The sequence below is a fragment of the Lissotriton helveticus genome, chromosome 10 (assembly GCF_964261635.1).
Source record: "Lissotriton helveticus chromosome 10, aLisHel1.1, whole genome shotgun sequence".
Lineage (NCBI taxonomy): Eukaryota > Metazoa > Chordata > Amphibia > Caudata > Salamandridae > Lissotriton > Lissotriton helveticus.
In genome coordinates, this window is record NC_136071.1 from 256,366,421 (window position 1) to 256,393,730 (window position 27,310).

General features: G+C 51.9%; 1 protein-coding gene across 7 annotated transcripts in view; it reads left to right on the top strand.

The window, feature by feature from the left end:
• The window catches only part of LOC144786230 (mitogen-activated protein kinase kinase kinase 3-like), a 512,077-nt gene that overhangs the window by 267,473 nt on the left and 217,294 nt on the right, over positions 1–27,310 (top strand). For all 7 annotated transcript variants that reach the window (XM_078665268.1, XM_078665266.1, XM_078665265.1 and 4 more), the window contains exon 3: positions 16,941–17,050. In XM_078665268.1, coding sequence (XP_078521394.1) covers positions 16,941–17,050 — 110 coding nt within the window. The remainder of the gene's footprint in view (positions 1–16,940; positions 17,051–27,310) is intronic.

Below are 27,310 nucleotides of genomic sequence, written 5' to 3' on the forward strand. Positions count from 1 at the left end.
GCCGGTCAGGAGGACATGAAGAGGTGGTACGATCAGCACACGTCCTCCATTGAGTTCGAACCAGGACAACAGGTCTGGGTGATGTCCCCGGTTGAACCCTGTGCACTCCAAGACAGATGGTCCGGGCCCTTCAAGGTGATCGAACGCAAGGGGCCCGTCACCTATTTAATCGACATGGAGACTGCCCGGAACCCCCTACGGGTCCTCCATGCCAACAGGCTCAAACCCCATTTTGTGCGATCCGAACTCAGCCTCCTGATGGCTACCGATAATGGGACAGAAGAAGACTCCGAACCCCTTCCGGACTTACTGAGGGTCCTCGAACGGGATGGCTCAGTGGAAGGGGTCCAGCTCTCCGAGGCCCTGTCTCCGGAGCAACGCCAAGACTGCCAAACGCTCCTGAGGCGGTTCGCCTCCCTGTTCTCCCTCACCCCCGGAGTCACCCCCTGGTGCCTTCACGATGTGGACACCGGGGACAGCCCTCCTATTCGACACCGGGCGTACCGCGTACCCGATCGGGTGCGCAACTGCATCCAGACCGAGGTGTCCAAAATGCTGACCCTGGGAGTGATCGAACCCTCAGACAGCCCCTGGGCGAGCCCAGTCGTCCTGGTTCCCAAAGCAGCCGCCCCGGGCGTTGCCCCTGAGCTCCGGTTCTGCGTGGACTATCGGGGGCTGAATGCAGTTACCAGGACCGACGCTCATCCCATCCCCCGGGCAGATGAGCTAATTGACCGGATGGGGGCCGCCCGCTACCTGAGCATCTTCGACCTAACAGCGGGCTACTGGCAGATCGCCCTCACCCCTAGGGCCCAAGAACGTTCCGCCTTCTCTACCCCGGACGGGCACTACCACTTTAAAGTAATGCCCTTCGGCATGAAAAACGCCCCGGCAACGTTCCAACGGCTGGTAAACCAGGTACTGGCGGGCCTGGAAGACTTCAGCGCCGCCTACCTGGACGACATTGCTGTGTACAGCCACCAGTGGACCGACCACCTCCGCCACCTGCGGGAGGTTCTACACGCCCTCCAGCAAGCCGGGCTCACCATCAAGGCCAGCAAGTGCCAGGTTGGCCAAGGGTCCGTGACCTACCTGGGACACCAAGTGGGAAGCGGGCTGGTGGCCCCTCTCCAACTCAAGATTGCTGCCATCCAGGCCTGGCGACCCCCTACGACCCAAACGGAGGTCCGGGCCTTCCTGGGGCTCACCGGATACTACCGGCGGTTCGTGAAGGACTATGGCAGCATCATGGGGCCCCTCACAGAGCTCACCTCCAAGAAGGGCCCCAAAACCGTCAACTGGACCCCGGACTGCCAGTCGGCCTTCGAGAGACTGAAGGCCGCCATGTGCACGGCCCCCGTGCTCCAGGCTCCCGACTACAGCCGGGAATTCATCGTGCAGACGGACGCCTCCGATCATGGTATTGGGGCCGTCCTCTCCCAACTCAACGCTGAAGGGGTCGACCAACCAGTGGCCTACATCAGCAGACGCCTGCTGCCCCGAGAACAGCGCTGGAGCACCATTGAGAGGGAGGCCTTCGCCGTAGCCTGGGCACTCAAGAAGCTCCGGCCCTACCTCTTCGGCACCCACTTCCGGGTGCAAACAGACCACCGACCCCTGCAATGGCTGATGCAAATGCGGGGGGAGAACCCGAAGCTGTTGCGCTGGTCCATCTCCCTGCAGGGGATGGACTTCACGGTAGAACATCGTCCAGGCCAGGACCACGCCAACGCCGACGGCCTGTCACGCTTTTTCCGCCTCAGCGAGGAGAGTCCCCAGGAAGATGGCTGACTCTCCCCGCCTTCAGCTGGGGGGGACGCATGTTGGACAGGCCGCATGATCGGGCTGCCCCCCTCCCCGCAATGGGACCTGGACCCTGGCTCCCCCTGCATCCCCAGCCAGAGTCTCCGACGACCACCCGAAGTACACTGCAATCCCTCACCCACAAGACACCAGCTCCGGACCCAGCTGGCCCGGGTCACCATCCACACCACGGCCTCGGCCCAGCCGCCATCTTGGGGCACTGCAGCACGAGGCCGCGTGGCCTCAACTCGACCCTCACCCTGGGCCCGGCCGGGCCCGACATCGAGGCACCAACCTCCCCCCAGGAGGCAGAGCGACCACTTGGCGAGTCAATGGGAGAAAAGAATCGTCAACGGCTCTCCTCCGCCAGGTGTCGATCACCCCAGGCCGCCCTGGGCGCTGGCTCCACCCCCCCTGCTGGGTGTCTGGACTCCCTCATCCCGGATCTCCCGGCCCCCCAGGCGCGAGGGTCCGGACATCAAAGGGGACCAGACCTATAACTGGGGCAGGGCCAGACCAGGAAGCCAGTTGTATCCTGGAGTCGAGAGACCCGAGAAGAACTCATCTGTGACTGGCCTGCTGGCGCTGCCGCGGCCCTCTGCCTCGTGAAACCATCGTCTTGGCCTGCTGGCGCTGCCGCGGCCCTCTGCCTCGTGAAACCATCGTCTTGGCCTGCTGGCGCTGCCGCGGCCCTCTGCCTCGTGAAACCATCGTCTTGGCCTGCTGGCGCTGCCGCGGCCCTCTGCCTCGTGAAACCATCGTCTTGGCCTGCTGGCGCTGCCGCGGCCCTCTGCCTCGTGAAACCATCGTCTTGGCCTGCTGGCGCTGCCGCGGCCCTCTGCCTCGTGAAACCATCGACTCGGCCTGCTGGCGCTGCCGCGGCCCTCTGCCTTATGAGACTAACATCTTGGCCTGCTGGCGCTGCCGCGGCCCGATCCACAGACACTCCAGCTCGAGGATTGTGAGCTCGCCTCTTACCACTACCTGTACCGATCCGGTACCAAGACTGTCCCGCTACCCCCTTTCCCTACAGAGACTAGAAGTAAGAGGACCCCCGGGTCCGAGATATCCTGTATCGCTGATATCCTTGCCTTACGAACCTTATATAAAGTATTGAACTCGACCTGGTGTGGTGCCTGTTTGTGGGGAGGGAGGTAACTTGTCTGTACGATCGCCGGAGACGGTCCCCCTCGGGGATCTCTCCCGCAGTATCCGGCCGACCCTCAGGGTCCCCGTCTAACACACCGCCGTACCTACGGGTACCAAGACTGTCCCGCTACCCCCTTCCCTAATAGAGACTAGAATTGAGAGGATCATCGTGTCCTGATCTCATTGTATCGTACTACCTTACTTCAAGAGCTGCCTATAAAAGGTGTTAATCTGATCTTCGTGTGGTGTCCATCTGTGGGGGGGAAGTTACTTGTCTGTACGATCGCTGGGGACGGCCCTCACCGGAGGCCTCTCCCCTTGTGCTCGGCCGACCCTCCAGGTCCCCGTCTAACATTGGTGGCCAGCGGCGCGATCCGAACCAACGCGTACCGTACAGATAGTAACTCACCCTACGACTAAACCACAATGACGACCAAAGAGAGCGGATCGGCAGAGAAGTTCCAGATGGAAAAGCTGGAGGAATACAGCCACCGAGAGCTAAAACAATTTTGCATGGACTTAGGCATTGCTACCACCGGGCTAAGCACAAAAGAAGACTTCAAAAACGCCCTAGAGGCCTGGACAGAGACGAATACCGCCACACCCCGGGACCTCGAAGCCCCGGAAGTCAACACCACCCTGACGGAAGAACGGAGAACAGGTCCCTCCCGAGAAGAGATCCAGGAGCGGGAAAAAAATAGACTACACGAGCTGGACTTGGCACGGCTCAAATTAGACGGAGAATTGAAACTGGCGGAACAGAAAATAAACTTAGAACACTTACGGCTCAGAGAAGAGCGGGAGGAAAAACAGAGACAGAGGGATCTCGAAGAAAAAAGACTGGCATACGAACACGAGTGCAAACTAGTAGAGATAGAAATACGCAAACTGAACACAAACCTAGGGGTGCCCGAGCCACCGCGCTCCCCGGGTACTACCGAACAGAAGGTCCACATCCCCAAGGATGTGGTCCGAGAATACCACCGGAACGACGACATACAGCAGTGGTTCAAGGCCTACGAGATCGCCATGACGGCCCACCGGATCGCTCGAAGTGACTGGGGAGCTGGGCTATGGGGAAGATTCGTCAATGAGGGCCGTGATGCCCTGCTGCAGCTTCCGGACCATCAAATGACGTCCTATGACCACATGAAGGCCGCCCTCCTCAGCCGATATGGGCTTACGCCCGAAATGTACCGCCAGAGGTTCCGCAACTGCACCCGGATCCCAGGTACAACTTGGTTGGAGTACGTAAACTATTTCAGCCGAGCCTTCGAGGGGTGGATCAAGGGTAACAACGTAACCACCTACGAACAACTCTTCAATCTCATTGTGTGGGAGCACCTCTCCAACAACTGTTTCGTCGAGCTCAGGCAGCACCTCCTCGACAGTAAATTGACTGAACCACGGCAGCTCGCCACCGAGGCGGACCGGTGGGAGAGCACCCGAGTGGCCCGGAGTGGGCCGAATGAGCAGAACAGATCCAACCAAGGTCATCATCGTCCCCGAGGAGGAGGAGGACGACCGGGCCGGGGCAGAGACGCTGTCCCGGTCACTCCCGCTAACACCACCCCGCCCCCAGCCGGCCGGGGAAACCCCCCGATGCGCCCGGGGTTCCGAGCCAACGTTACGTGTCACCGATGCCAGCGAGTCGGCCACTACGCCAGTGACCCGACCTGCCCGAAGAACCCGGCTCCCGGGCCCCGCCAGGTGGCGGCCGCCGTCCTAGGAGAAGAACAAGTCTCCGAAGACACTGAAGCATACGAGTCGGAGCAGTTCGAGTGGGAACCTGCCGCCATGACCCTGGCCTGCCTAGGGGGAAGAGACATGGTCCCGCGGACTCCCCTGCCAGCCAACACTCGGAAGTACAGCCAATGGGTGAGCATAAATCGGCGGAAGGCCGAAGCCCTGCGTGACACCGGGGCCAGTGTGACGGCCGTCCGCTGTCACCTGGTGACCCCAGAACAAATCCTGCCAAACGTTCTTTGCCCCGTCCGATCGGCAGACAATTCGGAGAGCCTGTGTCGGATGGCCTGCGTCCCCTTCGAATGGGGAGGAGTGTCCGGCATGCTAAAAGTAACTGTCCGCGACGATGCCCCCGTGGACTGCCTCCTGGGGAACGATCTCGAGAGCTCCCCGTGGGCAGCTGTTGAAAGAAGAGAGCATCTGGGGATGTTGGGTCTCCCGGACTGGGCGTGCGTGACCACCCGGTCCATGGCCACCCGCACCATCCCTAGACCGGAAGAACCCGAATGGTCAGCACCTCCTCCCCCGATCGCTCCCGAAGACGACTCCATCCATACCGACCACCCGGAACCAACCCCAGAGGGGTCCGCACAGCCCCCCGAACTTCCCGACCTGGCTCAGTGGCGTCAAGAAGGGGGGCCCACCCAAGAACAATTCCGGCAGGAGCAAAAGACCTGTCCCTCCCTCGAGGGACTGCGACAGCAAGCGCTCGCCCAGGGCCAAGGAGACACCACCGGGGCCCACTGGGTTTATTGGGACAATGATCTCTTGTACAGCGAGCAGAGAATCGCAGAGCTGGGGGCCGGTCGAGTGCTGGTGGTGCCCCTCCACTTCAGAGACTTCCTGTTGAACTTGGCCCATGATGTCCCCCTGGCTGGGCACCTGGGGCAAGACAAAACCTACCACCGCCTGGTGACTCACTTTTTTTGGCCCAAAATGAGAAATGACGTCTCCAACCACTGCCGGTCCTGCCCGACCTGCCAGGCCAGCGGGAAGAGCGGCCGCAAACTCAAGGCACCTCTTCAACCATTCCCCGTTGTGACCACCCCGTTCGAAAGGGTGGGAATAGACATTGTGGGGCCCCTGGACCCCCGAACAGCACAAGGGCATCGATTCATCCTGGTCCTGGTGGACCACGCCACCCGCTATCCTGAGGCGGTTCCCCTTCGAACTGTAACAGCACCAGTAGTAGGTCGAGCCTTAATGGGGATCTTTTCTCGAGTGGGCTTCCCCCGGGAAGTCGTCAGTGACAGGGGCACGAACTTTATTTCAAAGTATATGAAATCCCTCTGGCAGCAGTGCGGGGTCACTTACCGATTCACAACCCCCTATCACCCCCAGAGAAACGGACTGGTCGAGCGGTTCAACCGCACTCTCAAGGGGATGATCATGGGGCTAGAAGAACCCCTACGCCGCCAGTGGGACGTGCTACTACCGTGCCTCCTCTTCGCCTACCGAGAAGTCCCCCAGAAGTCCCTCGGCTTCAGCCCCTTCGAACTCCTGTACGGACACCCCGTTCGCGGGCCTCTCAGCCTAGTGAAGGAGGAATGGGAAATGGCCCCCCTAAAATCCCCTCCAGACGTCTACAAGTACCTCCTGACCCTCCGCAATCAGACCCGGAAATTCAGGGAGATCGCCAAAGCCAATCTGGAGGCCAGTCGAGAGGACATGAAGAAGTGGTACGATCAACATGCCTCCTCCATCGAGTTTGAACCGGGTCAGCAGGTATGGGTGATGTCCCCCATCGAACCGTGTGCCTTGCAGGACAAATGGACAGGGCCCTTCAAGGTGATCGAGCGCAAGAGTCCCGTCACCTATCTCATCGACCTGGAGTCCCCCCGGAACCCCCTCCGGGTTCTCCACGCCAACAGACTCAAACCCCACTTCGTGCGCTCAGAGCTCAGCCTGCTGATGGCTACCGACAGTGGCGCAGAAGGAGACTCCGAGCCCCTCCCTGACCTACTGAGGACCCGTGAAAGAGATGGTTCGGTGGACGGGGTCCGACTCTCCGAGGCCCTGACCCCAGAGCAGCGTCAAGATTGTCGGGCCCTCCTGCTGCCGTTCGCAAACCTGTTCTCCCTCGCACCCGGAGTCACCTCCTGGTGCCTGCACGACGTGGACACTGGGGACAGTCCTCCTGTCCGACACCGGGCGTACCGAGTACCGGATCGGGTACGTACATGCATCCAAGAAGAAGTCTCCAAGATGCTCGCCCTCTGGGTCATCGAACCTTCGGACAGTCCCTGGGCCAGCCCGGTCGTCCTGGTCCCCAAGGCCGCGGCCCCGGGCACCACACCTGAGCTCCGATTCTGCATCGACTATCGGGGTCTGAACGCGGTCACCCGAACCGACGCTCACCCTATCCCCCGAGCAGATGAACTAGTCGACCGCATGGGGGCAGCCCGCTACCTAAGCATCTTCGACCTGACAGCGGGCTACTGGCAGATCGGCCTCACCCCCAGGGCCCAAGAACGTTCCGCTTTCTCCACCCCGGATGGGCACTACCATTTCAGAGTGATGCCATTCGGCATGAAGAACGCTCCAGCCACTTTTCAAAGACTGGTGAACCAGGTATTGGCGGGCCTCGAGGAATTCAGCGCCGCCTACCTGGACGACATCGCGGTATACGGCCGCCACTGGACAGACCACCTCCACCACCTCCGAGAGGTCCTGCAGGCCCTCCAACAGGCCGGCCTCACCATAAAGGCCAGCAAGTGCCAAATCGGCCAGGGGTCCGTGACCTACCTCGGACACCAAGTGGGGAGCGGTCTGGTGGCCCCCCTCCAACTCAAGGTAGCTGCCATTCAGTCCTGGCAACCCCCCGAAACACAGACCGAGGTCCGAGCCTTCCTGGGGGCTCACCGGATACTACCAGCGGTTCGTGAAGGACTATGGCAGCATTGTGGGGCCCCTCACGGAACTCACGTCTAAGAACCACCCACAAAGAGTCAACTGGACTCCCGACTGTCAAGCGGCCTTCGAGAAGCTGAAGGCCGCCATGTGCACCGCTCCTGTGCTCCAGGCCCCCGACTACAGCCTCGAGTTCATCGTTCAGACCGATGCCTCCGACCATGGTATTGGGGCCGTCCTCTCCCAACTGAACCCCGAAGGAGTCGACCAACCAGTGGCCTTCATCAGCAGACGCCTACTGCCCCGAGAACAGCGCTGGAGCACCATTGAGCGAGAGGCCTTAGCAGTAGTATGGGCCCTCAAGAAGCTCCGGCCTTACCTCTTCGAAACCCACTTCCGGGTACAAACAGATCATCGGCCCCTGCAATGGCTCATGCAAATGCGGGGGGAGAACCCCAAACTATTGCGATGGTCCATCTCCCTGCAGGGGATGGACTTCACTGTAGAGCATCGCCCTGGTCAAGACCACCCCAACGCGGACGGCCTGTCCCGCTTTTTCCGCCTCGACGAGGAAAGTCCCCAAGAGGATGGGTGACTCTCCCCGCCTTCAGCTGGGGGGGACGCATGTTGGACAGGCCCCATGAAGGGCTCGCTCCCTCCCCGCATGACAGGGCCCTGGTACCGGCCTTCCAGGTACTACCCGCAGAAGCAACCCCCAACCCGTCCCCCATGGGACGTCTGCTCCTGGGAATCCCTGTGTCCCTGGCCTGGGCCACCGTCAGCACCCTTGCCCGGGCCAGCCGCCATCTTAGACACTGCGCCACGAGGCCGCGTGGCCTCAGCTCGACCCCAACCCCGGGCCTGGCCAGGTCCCGACATCCCGGCACCACCCTCCACCTAGGAGGTGAACGGACCACTTGGCAGGTCAATGGGAGTAAGAGGTGTCGATGGCTCTCTCCCGCCAGGTGCCGATCACCCCCAGCCTCCCCGGGCGCTGGCTCCACCCCCCTGCTGGGTGTCTGGACTCCCTCATCCCGGACCTCCCGACCTCCAAGAGCGAGGGTCCGGACATCAAAGAGTGCCAGACCTATAACTGAGGCAGCCCCAGAACAGGAAGGCAGTTGTATCCAGGAGTCGAGAGACACCGCGACAAACTCATCCTTGACGGACTGCTGGCGCTGCCGCAGCCCTGCCTTGTGAACTATTGTCCTGCCTGCTGGCGCTGCCGCGGCCTTCTGCAACCTTCATCCTCGTGGGACCTGCTGGCGCTGCCGCGGCCCGTTGTCACCTTCATCCTCGTGGGACCTGCTGGCGCTGCCGCGGCCCGTTGCAACCTTCATCCTCGTGGGACCTGCTGGCGCTGCCGCGGCCCGTTGTAACCTTCATCCTCGTTGGGACCTGCTGGCGCTGCCGCGGCCCGTTGCCACCTACGACCTCTTCGGGACCTGCTGGCGCTGCCGCGGTCTGACCCGTCCGAACACCGAGCTCGAGGATTGTGAGCTATCACCGTTCCACCGCCGTACCTACGGGTACCAAGACTGTCCCGCTACCCCCTTCCCTAATAGAGACTAGAATTGAGAGGATCATCGTGTCCTGATCTCATTGTATCGTACTACCTTACTTCAAGAGCTGCCTATAAAAGGTGTTAATCTGATCTTCGTGTGGTGTCCATCTGTGGGGGGGAAGTTACTTGTCTGTACGATCGCTGGGGACGGCCCTCACCGGAGGCCTCTCCCCTTGTGCTCGGCCGACCCTCCAGGTCCCCGTCTAACAACTCCCTATGCACTCTGCACTCCCTATGCACTCTGCACTCCCTATGCACTCTGCACTCTCTATGAACTCTGCACTCTGCACTCCCTATGCACTCTGCGCTCCCTATGTACTCTGCACTCCTTATCCACTCTGCACTCCCTATGCACTCTGCACTCCCTATGCACTCTGCACTCCCTATGCACTCTGCACTCCCTATGCACACTGCACTCCCTATGCACTCTGCACTCCCTATGCACTCTGCACTCTCTATGCACTCTGCACTCCCTATGCACTCTGCGCTCCCTATGCACTCTGCGCTCCCTATGCACTCTGCACTCCCTATGCACTCTGCATTCCCTATGCACTCTGCACTCCCTATGCACTCTGCACTCCCTATGCACTCTGCACTCCCTATGCACTCTGCACTCCCTATGCATTCTGCACTCTCTATGCACCCTGCACTCCCCATGCACACTGCACTCTGCACTTCCTATGCACTCTGCACTCCCTATGTACTCTGCACTCCTTATGCACTCTGCACTCCTTATGCACTCTGCACTCCCTATGCACTCTGCACTCCCTATGCACTCTGCACTCCCTATGCACTCTGCACTCCCTATGCACTCTGCACTCCCTATGCACTCTGCACTCCCTATGCACTCTGCACTCCCTATGCACTCTGCACTCTCTATGCACTCTGCGCTCCCTATGCACTCTGCGCTCCCTATGCACTCTCCGCTCCCTATGCACTCTGCGCTCCCTATGCACTCTGCGCTCCCTATGCACTCTGCACTCCCTATGCACTCTGCACTCCCTATGCACTCTGCACTCTGCACTTCCTATGCACTCTGCACTCCCTATGTACTCTGCACTCCCTATGTACTCTGCACTCCCTATGCACTCTGCACTCCCTATGCACTCTGCACTCCCTATGCACTCTGCACTCCCTATGCACTCTGCACTCTGCACTCCCTATGCACTCTGCACTCTGCACTCCCTATGCACTCTGCACTCCCTATGCACTCTGCACTCCCTATGCACTCTGCGCTCCCTATGCACTCTGCGCTCCCTATGCACTCTGCGCTCCATATGCACTCTGCGCTCCATATGCACTCTGCACTCCTTATGCACTCTGCACTCCTTATGCACTCTGCACTCCCTATGCACTCTGCACTCCCTATGCACTCTGCACTCCCTATGCACTCTGCACTCTCTAAGCACTCTGCACTCTGCGCTCCCTATGCACTCTGCGCTCCCTATGCACTCTGCGCTCTCTCTGCACTCTGCGCTCCCTATGCACTCTGCACTCTCTCTGCACTCTGCGCTCTCTATGCACTCTGCACTCCCTATGCACTCTGCACCTCTGCACTCCCTATGCACTCTGCACTCCCTATGCACTCTGCACTCCCTATGCACTCTGCACTCTCTATGCACTCTGCACTCTGCGCTCCCTATGCACTCTGCGCTCCCTATGCACTCTCCGCTCCCTATGCACTCTGCGCTCCCTATGCACTCTGCGCTCCCTATGCACTCTGCGCTCCCTATGCACTCTGCACTCCCTATGCACTCTGCACTCTGCACTCCCTATGCACTCTGCACTCTGCACTTCCTATGCACTCTGCACTCCCTATGTACTCTGCACTCCCTATGTACTCTGCACTCCTTATGCACTCTGCACTCCCTATGCACTCTGCACTCCCTATGCACTCTGCACTCCCTATGCACTCTGCACTCTGCACTCCCTATGCACTCTGCACTCCCTATGCACTCTGCACTCCCTATGCACTCTGCACTCCCTATGCACTCTGCGCTCCCTATGCACTCTGCGCTCCCTATGCACTCTGCGCTCCATATGCACTCTGCACTCCTTATGCACTCTGCACTCCTTATGCACTCTGCACTCCCTATGCACTCTGCACTCCCTATGCACTCTGCACTCCCTATGCACTCTGCACTCTCTAAGCACTCTGCACTCTGCGCTCCCTATGCACTCTGCGCTCCCTATGCACTCTGCGCTCCCTATGCACTCTGCGCTCCCTATGCACTCTGCACTCTCTCTGCACTCTGCACTCTCTCTGCACTCTGCGCTCTCTATGCACTCTGCGCTCCCTATGCACTCTGCGCTCCCTATGCACTCTGCGCTCCCTATGCACTCTGCGCTCCCTATGCACTCTGCGCTCCCTATGCACTCTGCGCTCCCTATGCACTCTGCGCTCCCTATGCACTCTGCGCTCCCTATGCACTCTGCGCTCCCTATGCACTCTGCACTCCCTATGCACTCTGCACTCCCTATGCACTCTGCACTCCATATGCACTCTGCACTCCATATGCACTCTGCACTCCCTATGCACTCTGCACTCTGCACTTCCTATGCACTCTGCACTCCCTATGTACTCTGCACTCCCTATGTACTCTGCACTCATTATGCACTCTGCACTCTGCACTCCCTATGCACTCTGCACTCCCTATGCACTCTGCACTCCCTATGCACTCTGCACTCCCTATGCACTCTGCACTCTCTATGCACTCTGCACTCTGCACTCCCTATGCACTCTGCGCTCCCTATGCACTCTGCGCTCCCTATGCACTCTGCGCTCCCTATGCACTCTGCGCTCCCTATGCACTCTGCGCTCCCTATGCACTCTGCGCTCCCTATGCACTCTGCATTCCCTATGCACTCTGCATTCCCTATGCACTCTGCACTCCCTATGCACTCCCTATGCACTCTGCACTCCCTATGCACTCTGCACTCCCTATGCATTCTGCACTCTCTATGCACCCTGCACTCCCCATGCACACTGCACTCTGCACTTCCTATGCACTCTGCACTCCCTATGTACTCTGCACTCCTTATGCACTCTGCACTCTGCACTCCCTATGCACTCTGCACTCCCTATGCACTCTGCACTCCCTATGCACTCTGCACTCTCTATGCACTCTGCACTCTGCGCTCCCTATGCACTCTCCGCTCCCTATGCACTCTGCGCTCCCTATGCACTCTGCGCTCCCTATGCACTCTGCACTCCCTATGCACTCTGCACTCTGCACTTCCTATGCACTCTGCACTCCCTATGCACTCTGCACTCCCTATGTACTCTGCACTCCCTATGTACTCTGCACTCCTTATGCACTCTGCACTCCCTATGCACTCTGCACTCTCTATGCACTCTGCACTCCCTATGCACTCTGCACTCTGCACTCCCTATGCACTCTGCACTCCCTATGCACTCTGCACTCCCTATGCACTCTGCGCTCCCTATGCACTCTGCGCTCCCTATGCACTCTGCGCTCCCTATGCACTCTGCACTCCTTATGCACTCTGCACTCCCTATGCACTCTGCACTCCCTATGCACTCTGCACTCCCTATGCACTCTGCACTCTCTAAGCACTCTGCACTCTGCGCTCCCTATGCACTCTGCGCTCCCTATGCACTCTGCGCTCCCTATGCACTCTGCGCTCCCTATGCACTCTGCACTCTCTCTGCACTCTGTGCTCCCTATGCACTCTGCGCTCCCTATGCACTCTGCGCTCCCTATGCACTCTGCGCTCTCTATGCACTCTGCGCTCCCTATGCACTCTGCGCTCCCTATGCACTCTGCGCTCCCTATGCACTCTGCGCTCCCTATGCACTCTGCATTCCCTATGCACTCTGCACTCCCTATGCACTCTGCACTCCCTATGCACTCTGCACTCCCTATGCACTCTGCACTCCCTATGCACTCTGCACTCCCTATGCACTCTGCACTCCATATGCACTCTGCACTCCATATGCACTCTGCACTCCCTATGCACTCTGCACTCCCTATGCACTCTGCACTCCCTATGCACTCTGCACTCCCTATGCACTCTGCACTCCCTATGTACTCTGCACTCATTATGCACTCTGCACTCTGCACTCCCTATGCACTCTGCACTCCCTATGCACTCTGCACTCCCTATGCACTCTGCACTCTCTATGAACTCTGCACTCTGCACTCCCTATGCACTCTGCGCTCCCTATGTACTCTGCGCTCCCTATGTACTCTGCACTCCCTATGCACTCTGCACTCCCTATGCACTCTGCACTCCCTATGCACTCTGCACTCCCTATGCACACTGCACTCTCTATGCACTCTGCACTCCCTATGCACTCTGCACTCTCTATGCACTCTGCACTCTGCACTCCCTATGCACTCTGCGCTCCCTATGCACTCTGCGCTCCCTATGCACTCTGCGCTCCCTATGCACTCTGCACTCCCTATGCACTCTGCATTCCCTATGCACTCTGCACTCCCTATGCACTCCCTATGCACTCCGCACTCCCTATGCACTCTGCACTCCCTATGCATTCTGCACTCTCTATGCACCCTGCACTCCCCATGCACACTGCACTCTGCACTTCCTATGCACTCTGCACTCCCTATGTACTCTGCACTCCTTATGCACTCTGCACTCCCTATGCACTCTGCACTCCCTATGCACTCTGCACTCCCTATGCACTCTGCACTCCCTATGCACTCTGCACTCCCTATGCACTCTGCACTCCCTATGCACTCTGCACTCCCTATGCACTCTGCGCTCCCTATGCACTCTGCGCTCCCTATGCACTCTGCGCTCCCTATGCACTCTGCGCTCCCTATGCACTCTGCGCTCCCTATGCACTCTGCGCTCCCTATGCACTCTGCACTCCCTATGCACTCTGCACTCTGCACTTCCTATGCACTCTGCACTCCCTATGTACTCTGCACTCCCTATGCACTCTGCACTCCCTATGCACTCTGCACTCCCTATGCACTCTGCACTCCCTATGCACTCTGCACTCCCTATGCACTCTGCACTCCCTATGCACTCTGCGCTCCCTATGCACTCTGCGCTCCCTATGCACTCTGCGCTCCATATGCACTCTGCGCTCCATATGCACTCTGCACTCCTTATGCACTCTGCACTTCCTATGCACTCTGCACTCCCTATGCACTCTGCACTCTCTATGCACTCTGCACTCTGCGCTCCCTATGCACTCTGCGCTCCCTATGCACTCTGCGCTCCCTATGCACTCTGCACTCCCTATGCACTCTGCGCTCCCTATGCACTCTGCATTCCCTATGCACTCTGCACTCCCTATGCACTCCCTATGCACTCTGCACTCCCTATGCACTCTGCACTCCATATGCACTCTGCACTCCATATGCACTCTGCACTCTGCACTTCCTATGCACTCTGCACTCCCTATGCACTCTGCACTCCTTATGCACTCTGCACTCCCTATGCACTCTGCACTCCCTATGCACTCTGCACTCCCTATGCACTCTGCACTTCCTATGCACTCTGCACTCTGCGCTCCCTATGCACTCTGCGCTCCCTATGCACTCTGCGCTCCCTATGCACTCTGCGCTCCCTATGCACTCTGCACTCCCTATGCACTAGCGCTTACTACCCCTGACAATGCGAAAAAATTGCCTTTTTTGGCAATGAGCACAATTTATGGATTAGGTCCCTGTGTTTAGTTTCTCAGCTGCAGGCGCACAACCGGCTCTCTGTAGACGCAGGAAGTAGTGACAATACGGAGACAGTTATTTACTGTTATTAAATTATTAATGGACAGCATGTTGCCTTCACGGGTGTTCCTTGTAAACTAAAGTTACTAGCAAATAAGCGAGCATTTCACATCAGCAGAGCAAAGCGGTTCGTCATGCTGTGCTTTAGGCAAACTCTGCTGAGGAAGCAACTGCCTCTTACCATAGAATTATTAACACTGCAAAAACACCATCTGGATTGCATTTGTAGGAGCACCCTGACAGCTCCTAAGTAAAATTAATGGACTTCCGTGCGCGAAAGGTACATGTTACACGCGCGCCTAATACATGCAATGCAAGGCTGAATGGTGAACGCGCTCCCACCATCTGCATTGCATTACACGGGCACTCTGACAGCTTCTAATTAAGATGAATATTCTGCCGTGCGCATAACCGCACACAATATGCCATGAAAATGAAAAAAATGTCGGACGAAAAGTAAATATAGCCTATCACGTCAAGGCTACTAAATAGACACCACAGCGAAGACGAATCACTAGGCAGATGCCATAAAAAACTCGCGCGCACTAAGGAATGTTGCAGCCCGGACCCCTAAAGAAACTTTTTTTTTTTGTTTCTTTAACATTAGGATCTCGGAGCTCCGCCCCGAGCCCTAAAAACGGCCATGTAGCAACACTAGCCAGATCAGCTCTTGTGGCCTTTGGGTCATTTTATTTTACCTCCCCCTCTTAGCCAAAATGCAGTTTTCTCCATTATTACTGGTATTATAGACTATAAAATGCTTATGTTAGCAAACATTTCTCTAAAAATGAGTCCAATGAGACTAATCAAATGGTGATTCATGAAGCGGCAAGATCCGGGAATGTGGGTCACTTTTTGGGGAATGGCCGGGATCAGTGTGATCCTAATCCATTCCTGAATGTCACAGTGCTGGAAGCATTTGAGTTCCTACTTTACATCCAGATGGTATCATACACTTCTTTTTTGCTTTGTTTGATTACCGTTTTTATAATGCTCTTTTAATCTGTTATGTAAATGAGAACCTGTATGTTTTCTGAACTATAGCTATGTCTGTGCATTGTCTTTCATTAAGTATAGCTATGTCTGTGCATTGACTTTCATTAAGTATTGAGCGTTCCCTGATGATCTCTTACTGAGCTTGGGTTCTTAACACATTGCCGTCTCCCGCATTAAGCTGTAATTGCTCAAATTCGTTTTTTGTGAGGCAAAATGGGAGCTTTGACACTTTTGAATAGCCCAAGAATGCCCATGGGCATCCAACTCCAGTGGTGAACAACTGTTCACTTGAGAACGGCCCAGGAGCCACTGACTCCTCCAGGATGTGGAGAAAAGCAGGGCTGGACTGGCCGTAGCGGGCACAGGGCGTTTTCCCATGGGCCGGAAGGGCGGGCAGGTTTTGGAGCTGTGGGGGCTGTTTTTTTTGTTGCTGGTGACTGGTTTTGCAGCAGTGTTTCAATATTGCCCCCTGTAACAACATAAGAGTAACAGTATCAAAGTTCCCCCCCACCCCAATCCCTCAGCCCGGGCCGGGTTCCGAGTTAATTGCCGGGGTGGTTTATGATCCCAGTCCGGCTGAGGAGAAAACGCCCAAGCTAGTGGCCTATGCTTGCCTTGTGCTGTGTTGTGTTTTCGAACCGGTCATAAAGGAAGATCACCATACCTGATGATGAAATATCAAGTGGAGATATGCACCGGTTGTATATATCGGGAAACGTAGTTTACAACGCGGTCGTTACATCGCGGTTTTTAGAACGCAAGTCATGATAACGACTTGCGCTGGATGGCGGTCTAGGACAAGGAATAGTATAATTTACTATCCAACACCTTCCCTACTGTATGTAGACTGGAGTTGGAATAGTAAATTATACTACTCCTAAGTCCAGCGCCCTCCAACGCAAGTCGTTGTAACGACTTGCGTTGTAAAAACCGCAATGTAATGGCATGCGATGTATTAGCATGCGTTGTAATGTCATACAACCTATATATCAAACCTGCCCCAAGGGCCTCAAGTGCCAAGCGTTCTTTAATGAGTTACCAAGGCGTGGCAGAGCCCAGGACAGTCTTTGTTTTGCACGGTGCTAATGTTTGATATTTTTATGTTGCAGATGAAGAAGAAGCCCTCAATTCGATTATGAAAGATCTGGCTGCCTTGGGCCGGTGTGGTGGTCTCCTGGACAGCAGCCGCAACAAAAATCATTTGTTCTCCAACAGACAGGTGAGCCTTTGAGGCTTATGTCTACTTTGCAATTCTGAAAGCCATTTTTTAGCATAATCGATATGTCACTACTAGTTTTGTGGTCATTCATGATGCTAATATTATGGACATTATCGGTGTTAGAGAAGTTACAAAGGAATGCAGCATTTCATAACTTTACAAAATATTGTGTTACATTTTCCACTTTACTCTTTTGTAGTTACCTTTTCAACTCTAGGTTTTCCTCCATATTTTCATTTTTGTTTTATGTCAATTGTTTGACTGTTGTTTTCTCCTCAAGCCACCCCTACCTCGTGTACATCTATACCCTATCCCCCAGAGCACTTACCTTCATTGTCTCCACTCCATGATCAGTCCACTTACTAATTCCAGTCCTTGTTCTTTACCTATTCTATCAAACTCCAGTATCACATGTATTTATTATATTGTACTGTGGTTCATAGTGAGTTGCTGGTTTATTTTTCTCATTGAGGGTTAGTGTTTCCAAGGTGGGCTACATATTTCAGTTGCCATTAGTTTGATCACAATTAATTTCCCTTATAATTACTCTTTCACCATTTCTTCCACCAAATATGACTACAGTTGCCGATCTCTTCCCCTCACCTTAACTCCAACCATAATCCTTAATAAATCTAAATGCAATTATACATAAATATATATATATTAATATATATGCATGCATATCTAAAATGTAATTATATCATCTCAAATACCAACACTAATCGTAACCCGAGAGCACATTATATATTCCATAAACACGAATCGATTGGCAAAATTAAATAAGGTTATATTAAATTAATAATAATCATAACCATACATGAAATACAACAAATAAGTATCCTTATTTTAAATGCAATGCTTAACCCAGCAGAAGCACTACATTAAAATAAATAACTTACATTAACTTAGCCATAAATTATTTTTAATTCATGTTTAAATTATGATATATTAATGCTAACTATAACCTTAAATTATACTGAATTATATTAAATGAAAATAGGTCAAACAAGACCTTTTTCTAACCCTAATGCTGATTTACATTTCAAAACAGAAGTAGTGGTAGGCCTCATTAGTGGCAATCGAACTAATGGTGTAGTTGAAGGGATGGCTGGATGTTCAGATGAAGTGATGAGGCTGAAGTAATGAAGGGTCCATTGTAGGACTTGGTTACAGATGCTACTGTCTGTAGACAGACCTAATGTTGTCAATATACTTTAGAGAGGGCTTTGGATTAGGCCTTTCCTTGTCATTGGATGGGGTTGTTGTCTAAGTTGTGTACTCCTGATACAATGGTTTTCCTTCCTGTTCTTATATTTGTTCATCCGAGAGCATTTTTGATTGGATGAATTGTATGCTTCCACTCATCATTTCAGTGAACTCTTTTTTTAACTTAACATTCTGCACACCATCCTAGTGCATACGTTCTTGCTCTCTCTCACGGCTTTTCCTGTTTCTTCCCCCAAGCTTTCTTCATTCCTCTCTTCTGTGACCGGCTGAGCCGAGGCCTATTGGTTCTGCCAATGATTATTTCAAACATGCCATAACCTTGAAGACCATCTATTTTGAATTGGGGAAATGAAGAATAAGGTTGTGTAAGTCCGTTTTCTCTTTTTAACAGCCCGTCATGACCTGAGACCTTGCGTTTCAGCCAATGGTAGGGAGTTTAACAGGTGTCAGTTTTACAGGCTCTGCACCCCAATATCTGTGTGTGTGTGTGTTTGATTATGAAGGAACTTTTTTTAAAGACTCTGGTTACTTCTGCCGATAGTTATCATATAGAATTATAGATGGGTAACAGCGAGTTACAGGAATGTTGGTCATTGAGGGGTTCTGAGAGACGTCATATAGACGAGAGTGAAGCCTGAGTTGTTTGTGATGTCACTCACAATCCCTGAGGTGAAAAACAGCCCATTAATTCACTTTTTACCCATTTATAATTTTATGTTATGTATGGCCCCCAAAATCATCTGCACAACTGCTGTGTAGGGTCAGAGGATAATAGGAGAGCCATACATGACATGTTGCTCCTCCCTGATGCAAATGTGAAAAATAGATATCTTACCTGCTATCCTTAACCAATACCCAATACCTTCCCTCCCCCTCCTGCAGGAGTTGCGCTTTCTGCTTTCAGTGAAAGTAGACAAGCAGCACTGCACTGGCAGGCTCTAGGAGAGCCCTATGATCTGACCTGGGAGGCCTTATGACATCACAACAGTTGATATCCACTTTTGTTATCAACTGTTGTGATGTCATAGCAGGGAGTAATAACTTTCAGAAACTAAAATAAATGATTGCTGCTCTCTATGAGAGCCATACATAACATTTTCTCTCCTCCACCGGCTTGATAGTTATTAGTAGCCGTTGCATCCATGGTTCACGCCGTTATTAGGGTTTTCTTTCGTTACTGTGTCGTATTTCCTAGCAACTGTGTTCCTGTTAGTTGGTTATGCGATATTCCATCGTTTGATCACAGGCTATGGTTCTCCGTCGTTTCTCAGGTTTTTGGTACCCGCTTACTTTCAGTAATACAAACTGTGTTCTCTATTCCTGCTTACAACCCCTCCTCCCTGAGCCAGAACCAAGGTTTGGGCAGCCTTCAACGCTGTGTGCAGAATGTGCAATAAACAGTCTGGTACATAGTCCCATCTACTAGTCAGAGGGTAATCATTTCTTTCTTTGGTGTCCTTATCTTCCTTCTCTGTGTCCAAAGTAGCCATTTAAAGATTACTAGGATCTCAAAATCCACTATATAGCATACATATGGAGTCATTGTAGGCAAATCGAATGGCTGCACACATTATTGTGAAATATTTTAAAATTAAAAACAAAATAGTGTAGTATGACATCTTAGCAAGAACATGTCATGTAAGAAGGTGAAGGGGAATGTACATCAATGTATGTCCATTGACATCCATGTCAGAAGCAGTTAGCAGATTCTCTCTTTCTCTTATGCAAAGTTAATATGTAAAGTTTAATGAAGGGCCCAAGTATAGGTTTCAAACTATCCAAAATATTTTTGAAATTTTAATTATTAATATTCTGATTAAGCGGGTGCTTGTCTTCTTTGATTTTAGATTTAGGTCTCTAGAGCTTAACCCCTTCCATGCTCATGAAGAGCTCAGCTCGTCATGAGCCACTGTGAGTGTGTGCTCATGACGAGCTGAGCTCGTCATAACTGCTCCAACGCTTGCACGTGGGGCTAATTCCCCCGCTGTGCTGAGCGTTCCAAAGAAATAGGTGTGGCCGTGACGAGCTCAGCTCGTCATGAGCACGCGGCCACTGTGGCTCATGACGAGCTGAGATCGTCACGAGCACCGGGGCGCTCTGCGCGCCCCCCCGCCCCCAGCACAGCGGGGGAATTACCCCCGCGGCCAAGGGGTTAAAAGCAAAAGTCCATAGTATTGGATATGCAGATCTTTGCTTGTGTCTCCCACTATATCTGCTTAGAATGTCTACTTAGATCATCTGAATGAACACACACTATGTATGTAGGTAGAAGCAAATAGGACAACAAGAGAAAGAAAAGAAGCGGAGCACTGCTCTATTAGGACAAGAACCTACAGGTGACATGCTTCATCATAGGGTTCCCCCCTCACATTAGGACCTCAAGGCACCCATGTGGGCTGCAACTCCCCTGGGGGAGGAGCAGAGGGATTCCGGGGAATGATGAGCGCTGAAGATGTAGGGTGAGAGGGGCAGAGTGCAAGTGTAGATAGAGTTAATGTGAATAAAACTATCTCGAGGGGCAGAGTGCAAGTGTAGATAGGGATAATGTGAATAAAACTATCTCCTGGAGGCCCAAAAACCTTTTATTTTGGAGCAGTATGGTTATTTTGGGTAGAATAATGCTCCTGTCAGACCCTTTTTGTGTGAATATGTACTTATATCATCTCCCACCTCTGCCATCCGGCAGATCATGTCTCGCGTCTGCCACCCATGCAGGATTGACAATCTGTTCAGATCATCGCCTGCATCTGCCCACCATGCTGCAGTGACAAAACACAGAAAATGGCCATTATTCTAAATAAACAAAAAGTAAGTGGGAGGTTTAGGTGGCCTCTTGTCACTTTGCAGCCATTTCTCTACTGGACAGTCACAGGTGCAAGGAATCCGATGGCAAGTTTCCCACAGTTTAATGTCATGGAACCGTATTCCAGTGCAAAGAAAACCATTAACGCTCACTCAGGCACAGGGTGTCTGTGCTGTTTCTCCAACCCAGCTGTGCAATACAGCCAGGTTGGAGAAACCTAAGTGCGCATGTCAGTTTCACCAGCTTAAGACGGCCGACCAAACTGATATATGCACTTACAAGTGCTCCTACCACTCCTTGTCCCCTTTCCGTTGCCCGGCCCGACCCTTCCTGCACACGCTGGATCAGCCAGCAGCTGAAAAAGAAAACAATAGTAAAATATTGTTTTATTTTTCAGCTGCCGGCTCTGAGCCAGTGTGGCGACAACGCTCCTCAGCCATTGCAAAGGAGCCGCCACTGGTAGAAACAGAAAGCAAATGGGGGGAGCTAGCCACACTGTTTACTCTCTATAGTTTACAGGATTTTTTTCTTTCCCAGGCTCCTCTGAGAAAATTGGAAGCTGTTGAGGGGAAGAAAGGTGGGACAAGTGGTCATGCTTATTAGTTATGATATAATACGAAGTCAAAAGGTTCGTGATGTAACGTCAGCTGCTCATTTTGTTGTATCAACACGCATGATTATGAACAAATTCGACCCCTCAATAAAAGGTGATTGTGCCTTTTTTATAAGTCTTTTTTATTAAACATTCATCGACGTAAAATAAGCAGCACAGAGGAAGCAGATTACACTTGCTAAATAGCAGATACATTCGTCAAACAAATGGGGCAATAGTACACTGTAAGGACATTTTATGAGGTAGGTGGATCATCCGAATCAATGCTATGTGGCGGATTGCAAATATTCCCTTATTGTGCCTTTTTTAACGGATTTTTCACAAAGCCACAAGAAGACTTCTAGGTTCTTGAAAAAAGACTGTTTAGCGAAGTGCGCGTTCCCACACAGGAATGCAACCTTACTATGATGGAATGTTAATGAACAGTCCCAAGTTTTTGGCTTGGATGACATTGCTTTGCCTGAGATGAACTCAGATTGTTGCTGTTCTAGCACTTTTACTGGGCTGTTCTCAGAAACCTACTGCCAAAGGGTCTTATTTATGAGGCATTTCTTCAGGCTTTGGCCAAAATTCTGAGCACGTAGCACCAACGGAGTGGCTTACGTGCACCACTGGTACGCAAGATACATTCTGTGCCAAATCTGTCCATTGGGACTTACAGCGGGCAGGTAGGGTAAGGTGCCCAGATGGAGATGGGGGAACCAGCTCATTGCTGTGATTAAAAACCCAATTTACTACACTCTCCTGGATGTGATATCAGATCTTGCAGCATATAGGGAGTAAGTAATTGAGTTGTTTAGCGGACTCCTTCCCTACCCCTTGAGTCCACTGCTTATACTAGGAAAAGAGTGCCATTGGGAACAGATGCAAGGCTTTATTAGAAATCAGTGTCTTATCACGAATTTGTCTCATCTTTTATTACCACCTTTGGAAGAAATCATATCCTACCCCTTAAGCATTGAGATAATTTAAATCCTGAAACTGGCAAATAGAAATACCACATTGGACATTTAAATCTCAGAGACCTCTTAGGTGTAAGAGAAAATATTATTGTAGTTCTTATCATCACTTACTATGTCATTGCATACTGCGTGTATTATGATAATTGTCGACATGAATTTGGAGAGACTGTTTGTCGATGAAGTCATTTATTCGTAGAGCTCTTCTGCAATCTAGAATTGATAAAACCTTGAAACAAAGGTAATGCAATGAATGAAAATATATTCTGTTAGGATGTTGATTCTGTGGCACTACACAGCTCCAAATATTTTGACTAGTTAAATTAAATGTATTGATGTTATCAGATCTGCCATAAAGCACTTTCAGACGTATTCATTTACTGCACACAACTTCCTGCAAGTATCTTGGAATGTACTAAATGTAAACATTATTATCACTCTAAGTATAAAGATGCTGCGTAAAAAAAGGGTATAGCACAGGGAACACTTGTGCAAGGTTTCCTCACAAACAACAAGTAGAGGGTGCTGTCTGGCTAGTGTCTGTTATGACTCTCGAGATAACAGTCAACTTACTTAGCCATCTCGTCTCATTAAAACATAAAACAGGCAATCTATTACGTCCCCTGGTAGCGGTCTTTACACTAGCTCTCCTTCCCGACCTACTCTGTGCCACTCTACTCAATGCCACTGCATTCTACCTTGCACCACTCCACTCTATGCCACTTCTCTGCCCTGCATCACTCCACTCTATGCCACTTAGCTTTACTCTGAAACAATATAATCTATGCCACTGCACTCCACGCCACTCTACTCCACTCTGCACCACTCTACTCTGTGCCACTCTACTCTATGCCACTCTACTCTATGCCACTCCATGCCAGTCTACTCTATGCCACTCCACTCTAAGCTACTGCACTCTTTGACTGTGCACTCTAAGTCACTGCACTCTTCATCACCGAAATCTATTCTGCACCAATGTAGTCTCCACCACTCTATTCTACACCAATTCTTTTTTTACGCCACTCTACACCACAGCACTTTGACACTCTGCTCTGCAGCACAGCACTCTCCACAACTGAACTCTATGCAACTGCATTCTACACCTCTCCATGCCACTGTACTCTACTCTGCACCTCTCTGTACCACTCCACTCTATGCCCCTGCACTCTATGCCAATCCACTATACTCTAATTGACACTGCACCACTCCACTCTGCACCACTTCACTCTACTCTGAAACAATCTATTCTACCCCACTGCACTCTGCTCCAATCTAAGCCACTTCACTCTATGCCACTCCACTCTATGCCATTGAACTCTACACCACTTCACTGCACTCTAGTCCCTCTAGTCTATGCTGCTGCTCTCTACACCATTGCACTCTGACACTCTACTCTGCAACGCTGCACTTTCCGCCACTGAACTCTCCACCACTCCTCTCATCACTACTTCACTCTATGCCACTACCCTCTGCAGTACTCCACTCTATGCGTCTCTCCGCCAATATACTATACTCTGCACCACTCTATGCCACTGCACTCTATGCCACTCTGCTCTACACTGCTGCACTTTACTCCACTGTATTCTATGCCACGGAACTCTATGCGACTCTACTCTGCACACTTTATTCTGCACCACTCTACTCTATGCCATTGCACTCTTCACCACTCCACTGCACTCTATGCCAATGCACTCTGTCACTGCACTCGAATCGGCTGCCCTGTTGTCTATGGTGCTGCTCTCTACACCATTGCACTCTGACACTCTACTCTGCAACACTGCACTTCCCGCCACTGAACTCTCCCCCACTCTACTCTGCACTACTTCACTCCACGGCACTCTATGCCACTCTACTCTGCACCACTTTACTCTGTGCACTGCACACTTAGCCACTGCTCCCTATGCCACTCCACTCTGCACCACTTGACTGTGCGTCTCTGTACTTTACTATGCACCAATCTAATTTACATCACTGCATTCTAAGATGCTGCATTGCACCCCACTGAATTCTATTTTGCTGCACTCTGTCACAAAATTCTGTAATTCTATGCCAATGCACTCTACACCAATTCACTCTACTGTTCACCACTCCAGTGTATGGCACTGTACGCCACTGCACTCCATTCTACTCTGCGCCACTGTACTCTACACCACTGCACTCTACTCTGCATTTCTGTACGCTGCTATCCATAACTGAACTCTACCTACACCACTGCACTCTACGCCAATGCACTCTACTTCTCTCTACATGACTGAACTTTATACCACTCTACTTTGCACTGCTGTATATGCCACTGTACTCTACTCCACTCTACTCTGCAACACTTCACTCTATGCACAGAGTACTCTGCAGCACTTCACTCTATGCTACTGCACTCTACGGTACTATTCTCTACTCTCCATCACTCTACACCCCTCCACTCTGCACCACTCCGCCAATCTCTGTCAATTTGCTCTACGTCACGGTACTCTGCACCACTTCACTCTGAATGCACTACTCCACTCTGAACCACTGCTCTCTACTATGCAACACTCAAAGCTACGCCACTGTATTCTAAGATGCTGCATTGTATGCTATTATACTGTACAACACTCTCTGCCATTACCCTCTGCACCAGTCCGTTCTACTCTATGCCACTCCACTGTATGCCCCTCTCCCGACTCAAATCTATGCCACTCCAATCCAATACACTCAAGGCCACATTCCCCGACACAACTCCACTCTACAAGACTCCACACCATTCTTCTCTATGCCACTAACTTTTAGTCATACTGAACAGCAGCCATGCTGACTTACAACATGGTGAAAACACATTGGTAAAGCCATAGTTCCTGCATAGGTGAGACCTGTTGACTTTGCCAATGCTTGTTTCTTTTGCCCCTAATGCATATCGTTTGTTGGTGCATAGTAACGCTTACGTTCACTCTCAGGTTGGAAGCAGGGCAGGAGGAGAGCTCCAGAGACATGCACCCGAAGGAGTGATAATGATTTAAGGGAAAAAGTCTGCAATTTAACAAGTTTTTGTGACTGACCTCTAACCCCCCACTGGGCCTGTCGGCCCGGTGCAGCGAAGAATGGAGTTGAAGGCAGGAGCTAGGAGTCCTCTTCTGACACACCCCTGGAGCCAGATGGTATTTCCGTGCCCTTCTCCTTCAGGCCTGGCTGCTCACTCTCTCAGCCTCTCGGGACAACTGCCGAGTTTCATGATTCACCTCATTTCGCTGTGACGTTTTTCCATTCTCCAACCTCTGCTCTTAATCTAAAGCAGTCCAAAAGCGGCTTGTTTCTCCTCGGTGTCCTGTTTGTTTAAAGCCACGCTAGGCCTTGCTCACAAGGGTGTATTAAAGTGAAAGGATTCCTGGGCGCGAGCCAGCTAAGATTTTCCATGCCAAGGCCCAATACGTAGAAAAAAGAATTAAAAAAAAGAAAGAATGCTTTGAACACTTGGTCGCTGAAAAGAAAAGTGTGGTTTCAATTTGTATGCAGCAGCAACATCTTGCTGCTACACCTGTTTTCCTCTTGCATGCATCCTTGCTTGTTCTTTGTAAGGAAGACAAAAAGCTTTTACATGCTTTTAAATGGCACCCACACTGATTACACAGAGGCCAATCCAGAGTACCAAGTGTCACAATGCAAGCAAGGACAATCCCCCAGATGCATCAACAACCCAATTTGCGATTCCTTAATAGCGAAAAATACCGATTCGCTATTAAGGAATAGCAAAATGGAATGCATCAAGAAATCACTTAAAAAATAGCGATTTCTTAGAATTACTTAATTGTGACTCGCAAATTGCGAGTCACAATTAAAGAATACCTCCCCATTCATTCCTATGGGCCTAGAGGCCCATAGGAATGAATGGGAAGACAATCTCAATTTGCGATTCGCAATTAGCGATTCGCAAATTGAGATTGCGATATCAAGGGTGCAGGGGTGTCCAAAGGACACCCTGTTGCACCCCTGAAACTGATATGTGCACATATGTTGCGCACACACATGCCCTTAGGGCATGTGTGTGCGTAACATGAAACTTTGAAAAATGCACTTTAGTGCATTTTTCAAAGTTTTTGCAAATTACCATGAAGTTGTACTTCATGGTACTTTGAGTGCCCTATTAGCGAATTCACTATTTTAAAAACGTTCATGCATTGCATTTAAGGAATCTCAATTTGAGATTCCTTAAATGCAAATAATCGCAATTTATCGATTTCTAAAATTGCGATTTTTGCATTTGGGATGATGCATCCCAAATGCAAAAATACCGCTCGCAAAGGGGCAGATTCTGAGAATCTGCCCCTTTGCGAGCCGATTTTTGTTTGATGAATCTGGGCCAATATCTCCAGGTTTTCTAGTTGGATACTAAAAGGGAACCATATTTGGGGTGCAGTGAGCCCCTCACATATGTGGGTCTCCAGTGCCACTGAACATACTGCACTAATGGGTGCTGTGGCCCTGATAATGCAGCTGCTCTGCTGTGGAAATGTGCACAGTCAATCTCAGGACTAGATTCACAAACATGTGTACACCCAAGCAACCCTTTGGTAATAGTGGTGAAACAGGCCCAAACTGTTTTTTTTAATCTCATTTTAGCACTGGTTTTGATTTAAAGCTGACGGCAAATTGTACTTATGTGCTGTTTGCATTCGCTCCCACCAATA